This window comes from Eremothecium sinecaudum, chromosome VII (genome assembly GCF_001548555.1).
Source record: "Eremothecium sinecaudum strain ATCC 58844 chromosome VII, complete sequence".
NCBI lineage: Eukaryota > Fungi > Ascomycota > Saccharomycetes > Saccharomycetales > Saccharomycetaceae > Eremothecium > Eremothecium sinecaudum.
The window spans coordinates 397,687-413,773 of record NC_030898.1 but is presented as its reverse complement, the minus strand read 5'-3'; the positions used below and the strand labels follow the sequence as shown (position 1 = coordinate 413,773).

Sequence of the window (16,087 nt, the reverse complement as noted above, 5' to 3'; positions counted from 1 at the left end):
AACTCAAATCTCTTAATTCCTGGATTTCTGTATAAAATGTTCCTAAAATAAAATATGTAATATTAATATCAAAACATAACTACTACTCTTCATTTAATCCATCTATAATCGATATCATGGTAGAAAGAACTTTAGATTTAATATTTGAAGTATAGTTCTTGACATCTTCCCCTGTCCCTTTTGAGTTATTCTTCAACCCATCCCCAAAACATAATCTAACTATATCACTTTGTAATCCCAATGGGATGAGGTGCGTATCCTTCAGATACATTTTGCGTTCTTTTAATAGTCTAGATGTGTGTTCAAAGTCGTCAGCAGCTTTTTCCGCATTATCCACAACTTCAATTGGGATACCACACATGGAGGCCACATGCATACCAAACGAACCCTCACTTTGTCCGTCTGCCAACTTATAAAGGAAAGTTACTTTCCTTGACTCATCATCAACTAGAATTGTCATTTTTAAGGGTTTAACCATTGGATGGTGTTCAAATGATTTACCTAGTCCACCATAGTGGGTAGCGAAGAACCCTAAACTTTGGATATGGGTAGCAATATGGTGCAAAACTCCTTCCGCAATGGCAAATCCATCACTCGAGGAGCCACCTCTTCCCAGTTCATCTAAGACAAGTAGTGACCTATTTGTTGCCATATCCAATATCCTTTTAGTTTCACTCAATTCAACAAAGAAAGTAGACTTCCCCTGTATAATGTTATCATTGGCACCCAGTCTAGTCATAATGCGATCTATAGGTGTTAATTCTGCAGATTCGCAAGGCACATAACAACCTAACTGAGCAAGAATGACTGCTACACAGGTCATTCTAAGTACGGTGGATTTCCCGGCCGCATTAGCACCTGTTAATAACCCTATCTGAGCGGTGTTACGACCCAACTCAATATCATTTGGTATAAAATCAACAGCGGTGTTAGAACCCATGTTAAAGCATGGATGCCTTAATTCTTTAAACGAAACAAAGCCATTCAGCATTTCGCCCGTTAGTTCATCAATTTCATCGAAGAATTTTGGTCTGCAAGCTGGGAACCCTAATGATTCAGATGTGAGAGCAAGAGAAAGGATACAATCTATGTCTGCAACTGCTTTTATAGTAGGAAGCCAGGTAGTATTGTATTTAGCGAAAAACTTTTCGTACAACCTACTCTTTAAGCTCTCTTCAATAACCTTGTGTAATTCTCTAGCTTCTGCTACAGATCTGGCTAACGCTTTTACTTCAGGAGAATAATACCTCTTAGTTGACTTGTTAGAGCCCATTTGTGTCCAATTTGAAGGAACTTTACCACATACAGAAATAGGCATCTCAATAGTATAAAGCTCCTTGCCGCTGTCTTTGTATTTAATCGATGAGCATTTGAATTGTTTCTTATACTCTTGTAACACTGTATTCAATTCCTCCTCTAGGCAATCCAATTTGTGAATCGAGTCGTCAAATTCAGGTTCAATGCCTTTATTGAGAATAATACACCCCTCTTCAATAGCTCGCCGACGATCATAAACCTGTGTCCATGCTTCAATATCTTGGGATAAAGAGACAGGTATTGTATTAACAAAAGCAGCCAAAGATCCCACTAATTCCTCTTTGCTTAAGTCCTCTATTAACTCACTTAGCCTTTCAAAACCGCTAATTACTTTGTCGAAGTCTTTAATTTTAAGCGAGCTAGAATGAATACGTGCCAATTGTCTCTCCAAATCAGGTAGACCGGTAAAAGCAGATTCTATTTTAGACCTCAAGTTCATATTATTCAGAAGCAGATCTACGGAATCAAATCTTGACTCAATTTGCTCCTTTTGCAACAGAGGATGCATTACCCAATTCCTCATTGCTCTTTTGCCCATTGGAGTTAAAGCACGATTTAATAACTTAAATAACGTACCCTTATCAGTACCATCAAAAGAATTAGCAAATATCTCTAAATTTTGAAGAGTGACACCGTCTAGCATCAATGACACCTGGGACCGTGCCGGGCTGTATTCGCTTACCTGCCCCATGCTAATTAGTGACTGGTCGAGCTTCAGCCACTGCAAATATGATAGTAGTCCTCCAAATGCATGAAATCCTACCTTTTTGCCTTCTTCATAATATCTGGTAAGCACTGGTGGCCACTCTTCCATGCTAGGAAAATAGTCATGAGTTGTTAGTTCATCAAATGTCTTCTCAAAGTCATAAAACTCTTCTGAAGAGCGGTTATTGAATATACTATCTGGTTGAGAGTTGAACTTCACGATTTTCTGCGCGATGGCAGATAGGTTTCTCTTCTCAATAATCACTTCCTTTGGCTTCACTTGAGCCATAAGAGTATCTAGCTGCGAACACTCTAAATCATCTTGAAACTCCAACACATTGATGTGACCGGTGGCTGTATCGACGAAAGCCACACCAAATAGCCTTCCCATCTGCTGAGAAGCAGGCAACGGATCTCCACCTTCTTCCACAGTATAGAAATCAATTGGTTCTTCCCGTACCGCCAAACAATAAGTTGCCATATCACTCTTCAACATGCCAATATCAGTCAAAGTACCAGATGTCAACACCAGTTCAAGTTCTCTCTTCACTATACCTTTGTTTCCTTCCCTCATCTCTTTGGCTAGCATTGACTCGCGTTGATCAACTTTTCCTACTTTGTACCCGTGCTGAATAAACTGACTGGCCCAGTAATCAAAAGACATTTCTGGGATACCAGCCAACTGCATGTTGGCCCTGCCTCCTCCCACAATCTTAAGATCAAATAACTGGTTTGCTAGACGTGCATCTTTTTCATACAATTCAAAGAACTTACCTTTTTTAAAGAAAATAATACAGTCCCACATCTTGGACTTAATTTCCCAATATTGTCTCTCAAATGCAGTAAAAGAGGCCCAAGCTGAATCCGGAATAAATAATGTGCGAGGATTGTAGTCAGGATCGGAAGGACTGCGTCCATCTTCATCTCGCTCATCAACCAACCATTGATATCTTTCCTCGTTGACTTTCGCGAACTTCTTATGCTTAACAGGGCTCTCGCTCTTTAGACGTTTAATCGCTCCCCCAGAGCCAACGCTGGACTGTACTTTAGTAGTACGGGCTGCAGGACGGTTCTTTCCTAGTGTCGTCGATTGCGTTTTCGAACCCAATTGCAAAATATCTACGTTTTCATCATCATCAAGTATACCAACAAAGTCGTCCTCGGGGCTATCAAGTTTATCTGGGACATAAATATCGTCATCATCGTCATCGCTGTCAGCAGCTGACCGCTTTTTAGCTTTACGACGCTTACCAAGAGGTATCTCGTCTTCGTCGCCACTGTCCTCTGCGTAAGACTTTATACGTTTGGATTTCCTACAGGTATCATCACTATCCAAAACAGTGGAAACATTACTACCATCCTTTTCTTCAGAAGATTCCTGAGTCTGAGCCGAGGTAGTCTCCCTAGGAAGGGATAGGTCCATTGAGATGTCACCGTCATTGGCCGTCACGTACGTTGTATCATTCACACTATCTTCATCGCCAATAAATAGCTTCAATTCATTGGCTTTAGTAGGAGTACCACAATTAGACGATGCAAATGGCTCTTTTCCAGCTTTAACAGTCGAATTCGGGGTTCCACTAGCACTAGCCTTCTTAAAAAACGACGTTAAAGTAGCCTGTTTTAACCTTTTTTTGCCTGATGAAAGACATCCAGTTGTCGTCCTCGCTGATTTAGGAGTAGATGGCGGCATCCTGGAGAATATATGTGGTTATTAACTTGTCCTTTTACTTATTTCAAGTTTGTTATTATAAAGGTAGAAATTTCAAAATTGTTGAACGCGTTTCTCGATGAGCAAATATATATTACGCGAAACAACATGAATAATTGTAAGATAGACATTAGTATATTACATTTAGTTTAAACGCCATTCATGATATCCTGAATGGTTATTACTAAGTTACCGGTTCTTAAATCTCTGAGTTATGTATGCTTATCGTTTTATTCCGCTACTGTACTCAGCAATGGAACTAATTCCGATCAAATAGTGTAAACACTCATAAAGGGTTAATAAATAAAGCCGGGTTAGTTGCTATTAGTATCCATATGTTATGCAACCATCGGCTGAGCTTCCATAGGTCCATGAAACATAAATATAATACAAAAAATTAGATCCGGAACTTCACAAACATCACACCCACCAACTCTACAATGAGCTCCCAAAAACCTCTACGTCTACTGCTACTAAGTTACCCAGGCGCTGGAAAGGGCACATTGAGTAGCAGGCTGCTCAAGCGCATGCCTCATATCAATTATGTTTCTTCTGGTGACCTTCTACGTCGCGAAATCGCTATAAAAAGCCCTCTAGGGATTCAGGCATCATCATTCATCTCCAAGGGTCTGTTATTGCCCGATAATATGATAACTAGTGTAATTATGGACCATCTAAAAGTCAATTCTCTCCTAAGTGGCGAAACTTCTTGGCTGTTGGACGGATTTCCACGAACCATCGGGCAAGCTCTGTCGCTCGACAATGAACTAGTAAAATATAATTCAAGCCTTAACCTTGTTGTCGAAATTGATGTCCCTCAAGCTGTGATTCTGAAGCGTATTTCTTCCAGATATATCCACCTTGCGAGTGGCAGAGTATATAATTTAGACTATAATCCGCCAAAAACGCCTGGAATCGACGATATTACCGGTGAACCCCTCACCAAGCGCTCTGATGATACCATAGAGGTCGTTCAGAACAGATTAAATGAATATAGCAAGACTATAACTCCTTTAAGGGAGTTCTATGAGCAAAAAGGTATTCTACGTGTAGTTAGTGGGGAAACCTCCGATATAACCTATCCATTGTTGGAAAAACTTGTGGAGAAAGAGCTTGCAACCTAGTTCATGTCTAATATACCCCAATAGTTCCATATATACTCATTAAACGTATAAAATAGCTACCTCTTATGTATTTCTTACCAATAAGTGTATTATTGTTACTTTACTAATATATATCTAGAATTTCACTTGAAATTTAGAGCCCAACTTCATGTAACTGATGCTATAATTTAAGCGCAACTATACAAAAAGAAGACCGCTAAGGAACTCCATTACACTATGAAATTCTTTATCGATGATCTTCCTATCTTATTCCCCTATCCAAAGATTTATCCTGAGCAATATCAGTATATGTGTGATATTAAGAAGACTCTAGATATTGGAGGGAATAGTATTCTGGAAATGCCTTCTGGGACAGGTAAAACTGTCTCTTTATTGTCATTGACGATTGCATACCAGATGCACTATCCAGAGCATCGAAAGATTATCTATTGTTCTCGTACTATGTCGGAGATTGAGAAAGCATTGGTAGAATTGGAATCACTTATGGATTATAGGTCTAAAGAACTAGGTTATCAAGAGGAGTTCAGAGGATTGGGTTTAACGAGTAGAAAGAATCTCTGTTTGAACCCTAGAGTTAGTAAGGAGAGGAAAGGAGCTGTTGTGGATGAGAAATGTCGTCGTATGACAAATGGTCAAGCTCGGGAACGGAAGCAGCGTGACCCAGAGGCGAACGTTGAATTATGTGAATACCATGAAAACATGTATAATTTTGAAGTGCAGGACTATCTACCCTTGGGTGTTTATTCATTTGAGAAGCTACTAAAAGTCTGCGAGGATAAGACTATTTGCCCGTACTTTACGGTACGTCGTATGATTTCGATGTGTAATATTATCATTTATTCGTATCACTACTTGTTGGACCCAAAAATTAAGGTTAGAGTGTCGAAAGAATTGCAAAAGGACTCTATAGTGATATTTGACGAAGCGCACAATATAGATAATGTCTGTATTGAGTCTTTGTCTTTGGATTTAACGAAGGATATGCTAAAAAAGGCGACTCGAGGAGCTAGCACACTCAGTAAGAAAATTGAAGAGGTTCGTCGAGTTGATACTCAGAAACTTCAAGATGAATATCAGAAGCTAGTGCAAGGGTTACAGCTTACTGATATATTAAATGAAGAAGAAGACCCTCTTGTGGAGAACCCTGTATTGTCAAAGGATGTTCTTCGGGAAGCTGTACCTGGTAATATAAGGAGAGCTGAGCATTTTGTTTCATTCTTAAAGAGATTTATTGAGTACTTGAAAACCAGAATGAAGATTCTCCATGTTGTCTCAGAAACTCCGAATTCCTTTCTACAGCATTTAAAACAATTGACATTCATTGAAAGAAAGCCTCTGAGGTTTTGCGCTGAAAGACTTTCGCTACTAGTGAGGACTCTAGAGATAACTGAAATTGAAGAATTTTCTGCATTGAAAGACATTGCAACGTTTGCAACTCTTATTTCTACATACGAAGATGGATTTTTGTTAATTATTGAGCCCTATGAAATAGAGAATGCTGCAGTTCCAAATCCGATCATGAGATTTGCATGTTTAGATGGATCTATTGCGATAAAGTCAGTTTTTGAAATGTTTTCCTCTGTGATTATAACATCCGGTACCATTTCTCCACTTGACATGTACCCCAAAATGTTGAACTTTGAGACTGTTATACAAAAGTCATATTCCATGACGTTAGCTCAGAAGTCGTTTTTACCTATTATTGTTACAAAAGGATCAGATCAGGTTGCTATTTCTTCAAGATTTGAAATCAGAAACGATCCGTCGATTGTACGTAACTATGGTTCCTTATTAGTGGAGTTTGCGAAAATCACACCGGATGGAATGGTAGTGTTCTTCCCCTCATATCTATATATGGAATCTATTATATCAACATGGCAAACAATGGGTATTTTGGATGAGGTCTGGAAGTACAAGTTGATTCTTGTGGAAACTCCAGATGCACAGGAAACCTCTCTGGCGTTGGAAACGTACAGAAAAGCATGTTCTAATGGTCGGGGTGCAATCTTGATGTCTGTTGCTCGTGGTAAGATTTCTGAAGGTATTGATTTTGACCATCACTATGGAAGGACTGTATTGATGATTGGTATACCTTTTCAGTATACCGAATCTCGTATTCTAAAGGCAAGACTGGAATTCCTTCGAGAGACCTATCAAATAAGAGAAAACGACTTCTTATCCTTTGATGCCATGAGGCACGCTGCTCAATGTCTAGGTAGAGTTCTTAGAGGTAAAGATGATTATGGTGTTATGGTGTTGGCTGATCGTCGATTCTCGAGGAAAAAGAACCAGTTGCCGAAATGGATTGCGCAGGGATTGTCTGATGCTGATTTAAACTTGTCAACCGATATGGCAATTGCAAATACAAAGCAATTCTTGCGTACGATGGCGCAAGCAACTGACCCTAAAGATCAAGAAAATGTTTCATTATGGAATATCAAGCAACTATTGGCATACCAAGAGGAGCAAAAGAAGAAGAATCAGCAACTAGCAATGGTTGAAGATAAAAACGAAGATGTTGAAATGAAGGATGCATAAATAAAATAATATATTACAGATAGAGTACATAATTTAAAAAATATAAATATTTTATTGAAGTCTAGAAATTTTAATTTGGCTGAGCCTGTAAATTATAAAATCACTTTACTTCAAGTTCAAACGACACCTCTTTATCTGCGTCTAAATAAGAGTCACAGACACACCATATTGACAGTTTGTGAGAACCAGGCTCTGATAACGAGAACTCAAGATTAAAAGTCTGTGATTCCTTACCTAGTACAATCCTTCTTATAGAATACAATTGTCTAGTGGAAACTTCACCAACAAAAAGCCACCAGTTTTCCAGCTTTTGCCCTGGAAATCTCTCTGAAACAACATTTAAAGATTCAGGTTCCTCATCTCTAAGTATAGTGACGTTTATAGTTTTCGTTTCATTGACTGAGATTGGAGATGATAAATTAATGGAATATTTAAGTTCAATATTAGGGTAGTTGTTAACAAAATTGGCAACTTGATTCAATTGCTTCGCTGGTAGTATAAGAATTTTCTCTTGCTCTTCTTCTTCCAATGCCATTATATCATACACGGTTTCAACATTGTTTGCAGAACACTTTTCTAATATCTGACTATCAAAGAATGGTATCTGTTTTAGAGGACTGTCCGTATCCCAACATCCCTGCACTAGCATTTGGGATATGTCCATCGCTGTAGTTACATTCAGCATACCTTCTCCGGAAAGGATATCTACAATACCATTGATTAACGGCATAGCTTTCATCAATATCTCATCAAGGTCCTGCTTTAAATCTGTTGGTAGTTGTAAACGGGTAAAGTAAGCTTGCAAAAGAACGAAGACTTTGAAAGAGCACGATTCTGGCAACTCACCGCCAGAGAATTTAAATGGTAGCTGGCTATGGAGTCTCAACAGAAGCGCTTTATCGTCTTGTCTAAGAGCAATGTCCTCAAATTCAACAGCAGAAGCCAGTATTTCCAATAAAGACTTAAGTTTCGTTGATTTAGACAGAGAGTCGACAAAGATATGCATAGTTTGGAATGAAATGCCATGCTGTGAAGCGATCATACAATTATTGAGTGGTATGATAATTTCTGAAATCTCAGGATCATCAGCATTTTGATTTTCATTAGTTGTTCTCATCTCAACCATTTTTATCTCAGCAAGGTCGTTCAACGTTTCCTCTACCAATTCAGTCAGATATGCAGAAATTCCAATAGCCGAAGTATCCTTAACACCATAAAAACTAGGATTCGAATGAATACGACGATAAAAGTAGGAGTAAGTTATCCAATCAATACAATCCTGCTTACTTTCAACTATCGCTGTTGAAATATCATTGGCAATTCCATCATGCAAATAATATGGCATGAAACTTTCAGTAGGAAGGGATTCACCAAGGAATTTCTTATAGTATTCCTTGGCATTGTCATCAGTCATAAGAATGGCCTTTCCAGGGTTTTCTCCAGAACCCTTAGCGAGTCCAGTCATCTCTAAAATATCAATGACGGGATAATTCACATACCTATGCTCTTTCGCTTCATAATAACTAGTACTCGCAATTAAAACCGTGTCTGCAAATGGTGCCAATTCACAGTAGTCCCTTGAAACAACTATCATTTTGATTTGCTTTGTCATATAGAGGTTTTCTATAATTGATTTGTCAACATCTGAAATCCCCCTATATAAAAAGCCTATTCCATGTCTCAAGGGCTCTTTTAGGTTGTTATCCGTTAATTGATCCAGATATTCTTGTACAGATGTATCAACAGCTGACAAAAGTGAGAAATCACTCTGAGATGCAAATTTGATATATGAGATCCCAAAGTTAAAGCAATCTTGCCTACTTGGCACAAAAACAAGCACCTTTGAATTATTAGACGTAGCTAGAAGTGTGTAATTGGATGCAGATGTGATCATAGATGGCAAGAGACCTTTATTATTGCTAGCATATGACTGTATCTGTATTTGGAGTGCTGAAGTTCTTTCCTGAGAGGAAAAGTTGAAGATACCAGACTTTTTAGCACCAAGCCATTCACCAAAGTCACGACCATTTGCTAACGAGGTGGACAATCCAATTAATCTTAAGCCCGTGTCTAACTGTCCTCTAATAAACAACATTCTTGCTATAATATTCTCATAAATAGCCCCATCATATCCATTACTAATGGTATGAACATCGTCAAGAATCATTAGCTGTAGAGTTTGAATATTTTTCCTTCGCTTCCATTTGCGAGATATCAAGTCAAATTGTGCAGGAGTGGCTAATACCAAATGTGATTCAGCAAGTATTCTTATATTGGCACTTAGCTCACGTCCAAACTTGTTGATATTTTTAAACCCTGCTATATCAGAGTATTTCTTTCTCCAGTGTTTAACAAGGATATCAATCTTACCCTGGGAAGGAGAAATGTATATAGCACGACCTTTGCCACTTCTCCAATGATTCATTAGCGCTATTTCTGCCATAACTGTTTTACCTGCTCCTTTGCAAGCACCAATAAATACATTTTCATCCCCATTATATAGCGAATGAAACACTTGGGATTGAAATTTGTTAAAAGTGTCGAACTGTAAGGCCGCAATGAAATCCTTTTCTTCAAGCTCACTGGTAGAGAGTAATTCATCATCATTGAGCTTTGTAGGGGGTGGGAATTTCCGTGGTAGATGAACTCCATCCAATATAACTGGGATTTTATAATCACAATATAGCCATTTCATAGATGATAGAGATATAAAAATGTTTGGAGGGAGCTGTGACCTTGGAAAAGCGTCAATTTGTATAGTAAAATCTATTAAGCATTCTTCATTCAAATAATCTCGAGTGATGGTAACTATATCGGTGTATAGGACCTTTTCCCCGTTAGTGTCTTCAACAGTCAATAAAAACGGTTCAGCATAACTATGAACCTTTTGGTCCCAAATCCATTGCGGTATTACTCCAACACTAAATTTTAGTAAAGTTCTAGTTATCGGCTGGATTGAGCATTCGATCTGCATTTTCGGAAACCTGTGGAGCAAGTCGTAAGTAACTTTGCCATACTTTTCCGACCTTATTGCCTGCGCAACTTCTGCTGGAGACTTGAGATCTAAGTATTCATTCCATGGTAATGCAGATGCTTCCATACGTTTTATAACATCAACTGGACAATTCTTAAATTGCCTTAGCGGAGAGTTAGTTAACCACATTCTATTATCAATAGACTTGCACATATTAAGTAAAGCCCGTGTTAACCTTGGCCATCCTTTTCTTAAAGAAATTTCAAATAACGCTCTAAATAAACGTCCTGCATTCTGTGTGATATATATCATATCAGAATTCAATGCAAAACCATCCAACCTTAACCTGGATATATATGCTTGTAATAAAACATTGATCTTGGCTAACGGGTCGTCAGGCGATTCTTTTATTGGTATAGGAGCTCTTTCTAATAGATTTGTAATTTCGTTCTTTTCCTCCTGCCGTGTGGTAACGTATTTGAACTCGTCAGAAGATGCAAATATCCTAAATATTTCTATCTGATCAATGTGCATATTCAGCTGTTGATTGTACATGGCAACTGAAGCATATTTGATGTAAAAATGTGATGCAATTCTACCTAAGGCAGTGGAAGAAATAATACCAGAATCTGCATCATACACTATTAAATTATTATCGTGAAGAATCGTGAGTGCAGAGTGTGCCAAAATTTCTCTATAAGTTAACAACTTTGGATCATTAGAATTAGGTTCTCGGATTACTTTGTAAAGTTCAGGAGACTTTCTCATTCTCATGTATAAATAGGTATACTGTAACCAATCAACAACATCGGCTCGACACTTGATGTCTCCAAGAACAATCTCCGCGTTCAGGTTATCCGGTAATTTACTTATCAACTGTGACTCTATTGGTAATTGTTGATTTAGGACAGCAAGATAGTAATGTATATCTTGTTGATTTGTGATAATAATACCCTCACCATTAACGTCATATCTAGGTCTACCAGCTCTACCCAACATTTGTAAAACGTCCTGAGGAGACAATGACATCCACTTGCCCTTTTCCGGTGAATAAACATCGGTTCCTTTTATTATCACAGTGTGTGCTGGAAGGTTAACACCCCAGGCTAGTGTTGCGGTTGATACAAGAACTTTTATTAGACCATCTGCAAACAAATCTTCGGATAAAGATCTATCATTCTTTGGCAGGCCGGCATGATGAATTCCAAAACCCTGCTGGATTAAGTCTCGTAAATTTTTATCAGATATATTATCAGATTCCCTGTTTAAAATTTCCTTGGAGCTGATGTCTGATAATACAAATTTTCCTAATGTGTCTTCCTCTGTCGCCTTTTCTTTCAACCATTTTGCAGTCCTCGCTGTATCCTTACGTGAATGTACAAATACAATAACCTGATTATTCTCACTAACAGCTTCTAAAACTTTATCATAACATGCTTGGTTCAAGCCATTAATCCTTTTTACAGCATTACTTTCCGTTATGCCACAGAATTGTTGTGCAAGTGGGCATGGTCTATAAGTAGCGTCAAAGTAAAATAAACCTTCTTCTGGAACATTTAAAAAGTCTGCAACGTCGTTAAAATTCGGCAAGGTGGCTGATAAAGCAATTATTCTAGGGATATTATCCATATACTTACCTCGTAATGTTCTTGCAACAATGCTCTCAATGACAGGGCCTCTATCATCATGCAACAAATGGACTTCATCAATTATTATCAGACGTACAAGTTTCGTATATGATTTATTTGCATCATTCCTCGTTATAACGTCCCATTTTTCTGGTGTTGATACAAGAATCTGAGTGTCCATAATTTGTTGCTTTGTTAGGTTAGAATCACCAGTTAATTCCGCAACTTTGATACCATATTGCTGTAACCTCCTCTGGAATTCCCTTACCTGCTCCTGCACTAGTGCCTTAAGAGGAGCAATGTATACAATTTTAAACTTTGATGTCTTAAAAGATCTTGTTTCTTCGTTGTAATATTTGGACATAGTCCGCAGTATTGTTAACATAGCAACATTTGTTTTACCTGCACCGGTAGGTGCACAAAGTAGCATGTTACTATCTCTTTCGAATGCGATAGGATAAACCTCCGATTGAATACGATTAAAGGTTTTTGCCTCAGAAGTAATGAAACAACTCTGTGCCCATTTTGGTAGTCTATCAAATGTAAGCAAAGTGAAGTTATCTGCTGGTTTGGACGGTGCAGGAATATGGATTTCTTCGTAGGTGGGCTTTACTTTTTTGTAAGATTCCTCTGGTAAAGATATCTTTGTTGCTGTCAATAACTTTGAGCCCTGGTCAAATGAAATAGAATCCAGGTCAACCAGCTGCAATTTGCTGCTGTTTTTTACCTTCTTATGTTGTCTGCTAGAGTGTGGCACATTTTCATCATCCTCCCCCCGCTTACGTTTATTTTGGGCACTGCTATGTTTATATTGCTCGACAAGCACAGAATGTCCTTCTTTATTTAACTGCTCTAATAAATCTTCCTTAACGTCGTCAGATGCGCGAGAAAGTCTCACACCCCAGAGCAATTGTAATCTATTTTTAACGAAAAAGTCTACCAAATGTCCGCTATTCTCTCCCAAAGCCCTACTGAGTGAGCTGCGTAACTGGTCATTGTCTGTTTCCTCGCTTATTAGCTCAACTACCCTAAGTGTTAGTTGTTTTATAGTCGAGTCGCTTTCCTGTAACTCTGCTGTAAGTTTATTTTGAATATAATGTTCGTTGACACTGGAAATGGAAATTTGCTCCTCTCCGTTATTAGATTTAACGTCTTTAAATTCAATGATTTCATTATTTTCTGTCATCTCAGCATCCGGAGCCTTAACTTCTGCTGCCAAATTTTCATCTTGTTCAAAGTCTTGTTCCACTTCTTGTTCATCATCAGCTATCTGAGCAAGTAAAGGATTCGGTTCTTCCTCTTCTTCTTCTTGGTCACTAGAATCGGCGATCGCAATAGCGTCATCTTCATTGCTCTGCTTAGAACGCCCATAATCGTGTATCTTCTTGCTCAAAGCAACTAAATCACGAAAAACACCGTCTTCAACCTTCATATCGAGATCATCCTCTATCTGTCGCTTTTTAGTTGTCATGTTGTAATCTGAACCCTCCTCGTTCTCTTTCAAGGTTTGCAGAATTAGGTCCGCGGCACTCACTATGACACTATGAGGAAGGTCGCTTCCCAAAAAATTTGTAACTAACTGAACTATTTGTTCGTATACTTCTTTAGTTGCATCGGTAGTCGGATAATAGTTCAATAGTTCTAATTCATCGGTCAAAATTGTATTTTTACCTGTTTTACGTTTCTTTAGATTTGCTGCTGTCTTTCTTGCCTCTATCCTAGCAACATTTCGGCTGGCAACCTGTTTATCATCTTCCGTAAATTCTCTAGATATAACCGTACCCATATCTTTCACTGATATCTTTCCTGCCATAGAAGATGGTTGCGATAACTGAGCATCTTTTAGTGGATCTGTTCTATTCTCTTGCAATCTCTTATCTGCTTTTAGCACCTTATTCGATATTTCATCGTACCTGTAGATCTCTCTGATCTTCTTAATACGTTCATTATCTTGTTTATCGGACATTATCGTTCGAGTAATATCCTCCAACGCTGTGAGGGTAGAAGTAAAGATCGTTATACTAAGTACTACAGGGCATCTCTCAATAATTTGAAGGTTATATTTAATAATCATATTTTACGAAATGAAGTTTTCATCTTTAATGACGCCAAAACTTAATAAACTATACAAAGATCTCAGAGGGTTATGGTACTACTGCTATATTGTGTACTATACGGATTGGACTAGTATTTGGATGATATATTTGCCAATGAAAAGCTAGTTACGGAAAAATTAAAATGCATAAAACGCAAAGCAGACGTGGTAAGCATGTAGTCGGTAGTAAGTCATTCAGGTCTAGAAGCGATATAAACAAGAATAGCACTGATACTACATTACAATGGCATGAAAAATATGCACCACTGACACTAGAGGAAGTGGCGATTCATAAAAAAAAATTAAAGGATGTGACCATTTCCTTGGAAACAATGCTATCTGGGGAATCGACAAATCGGATTTTACTTCTCACAGGTCCCGCAGGATGCTCAAAGAGCACAGTGGTAAAATTACTTAGCAATTTGCTCGTGCCAAAATACAGGAACTCCTCCCCCAACTCGCTTCGAAATAGCACTGATAAAAAATATTTTGTGGAGTATGACGAATTTTGCAGTGGTACATCACCGATGCAATCTTTCAGCGAGTTTCTAGACCAAGCACGCTATCGATTGGGGCGAAATTTGGCAGTTATTTTAGTAGAAGATATTCCCAATGTTATGCATGGGGAGACAAGGGTCAAGTTTAGGAGTTCTTTACTTCAGTGGCTTTGCGATGAGGATAAATTACCTCCACTTTTAATTTGCCTAACAGAATGTGAGTTGCCAGAGGGTTCTGGTTCATCTGCTCATGAAAGCTCATTTATTGCGGAAACTGTATTGGGTAAGGAAATCCTAAGTCATCCGAAACTCTGCCGAATAAAGTTTAATCCAATTAACACATCCCTAATGACCAGCAGACTTCGACATATAGCAACATGCGAGAAGACTCAGTTTTCGAAATCGAAATGGGCCCAGCTTCCTCAATTTATTAAAGAGCTCGCCAATGGTCCGGGTGATATTCGTTCCGCGATTTCGATGTTAGAGTTCTGGTGCTATAGCAGCAATTCGAGTGGCTTGGTTGCTACGAGGCAATCCTCTATTAACTATTTCCACGCAGTGGGCAAAGTAATTTATGGCTCCAAAGATTGCACAGACCAGGAGACTATCGACTCTTTACTGGACACTAACCATCAAATAAATGACACATTTCTCCTAGGGATATTAGAAAATTATTCAAATTTCAATAAGAAGGAACTACCAATGAAATCAGCATTGGAAGTTGCAGATGTATTAAGTGAGTTTGACCTTCTAAATCATCCCTCTGGAGCTTTAAATGATTATAACGAAGTGGTTTTACGCAAAATACGTAGAACCTTTAGATTGTTGGAAGAAGAGCGCGGCCAGCACGGAATGGCTACATTTCCAAGGGAATGGAAAGTCCGAGAATCACAAAATAAATTTAGATCAGATTCAGAAGATTTTGGGGCAATTGAGTTCTATAAGTATGGAAACTACCCCTCACAAAAAACAATCGCACTTTCTTTATCATTCTATGCCCCACTTATACGAAATACCAGAAACTTCATGAAAAAGTGTCTCCATTATTATCTCAGCAGCGCAAGAGACAAAAATGCCATTACTAAAATGTCTTCGCAGCACCAGCACAATATACTTATTGATAGTGAGGTCGACTACCTGAAGCGTATAGGCGGTAACATCCAATCAATTACTCCTGAAGCCGAGTTTGTGGAGTTTGAGCCGAAAGAAGAAGAATTCCGTTTGCTGGATCGAAGGAATAAGATTCTAGCCATTCTTAGAAAAAACCAAGAATTTGACCCTTCACTCTTAAAACAGGAAGAGCACCTAGAGGAAACAGAATTTGATAAGGACCCGATCGTTGAATCCAGTGTTGAGGAATTTACATTGGACGATGATTCCTTATATGAAGTGCTCACTCAGCAACCTGCGAAACCTAATTCCCTACTCCCTCCGGCAACACCAGGTTTTATGCACGACGAGTCGCTTTCAGATTCGGACTTGGAGAATCTATAAACGT

The 16,087-nt window shown here is 38.5% G+C and overlaps 5 protein-coding genes across 5 annotated transcripts; 3 read left to right on the top strand and 2 right to left on the bottom strand.

Annotated features, from left to right (window-relative positions):
- Nucleotides 1–82: 82 nt before the first annotated feature.
- On the bottom strand, nt 83–3,715 carry MSH6 (mismatch repair ATPase MSH6; the record flags this gene model as incomplete). Its single annotated transcript, XM_018133639.1, has 1 exon — nt 83–3,715. The coding sequence occupies one exon, from the start codon at nt 3,713–3,715 to the stop codon at nt 83–85; it is 3,633 nt and encodes a 1,210-aa protein (XP_017989198.1).
- Nucleotides 3,716–4,173: 458 nt separating this feature from the next.
- On the top strand, nt 4,174–4,857 carry ADK2 (adenylate kinase ADK2; the record flags this gene model as incomplete). Its single annotated transcript, XM_018133640.1, has 1 exon — nt 4,174–4,857. The coding sequence occupies one exon, from the start codon at nt 4,174–4,176 to the stop codon at nt 4,855–4,857; it is 684 nt and encodes a 227-aa protein (XP_017989197.1).
- Nucleotides 4,858–5,073: 216 nt separating this feature from the next.
- On the top strand, nt 5,074–7,395 carry RAD3 (TFIIH/NER complex ATP-dependent 5'-3' DNA helicase subunit RAD3; the record flags this gene model as incomplete). Its single annotated transcript, XM_018133641.1, has 1 exon — nt 5,074–7,395. The coding sequence occupies one exon, from the start codon at nt 5,074–5,076 to the stop codon at nt 7,393–7,395; it is 2,322 nt and encodes a 773-aa protein (XP_017989196.1).
- Nucleotides 7,396–7,495: 100 nt separating this feature from the next.
- BRR2 (ATP-dependent RNA helicase BRR2) lies at nt 7,496–14,071 on the bottom strand (the record flags this gene model as incomplete). Its single annotated transcript, XM_018133642.1, has 1 exon — nt 7,496–14,071. One exon carries the CDS (start codon nt 14,069–14,071, stop codon nt 7,496–7,498), a length of 6,576 nt encoding a protein of 2,191 aa, XP_017989195.1.
- A 164-nt stretch (nt 14,072–14,235) lies between these two features.
- On the top strand, nt 14,236–16,083 carry RAD24 (Rad24p; the record flags this gene model as incomplete). The annotated part of the gene is made up of 1 exon (XM_018133643.1): nt 14,236–16,083. The coding sequence occupies one exon, from the start codon at nt 14,236–14,238 to the stop codon at nt 16,081–16,083; it is 1,848 nt and encodes a 615-aa protein (XP_017989194.1).
- Nucleotides 16,084–16,087: the final 4 nt, after the last annotated feature.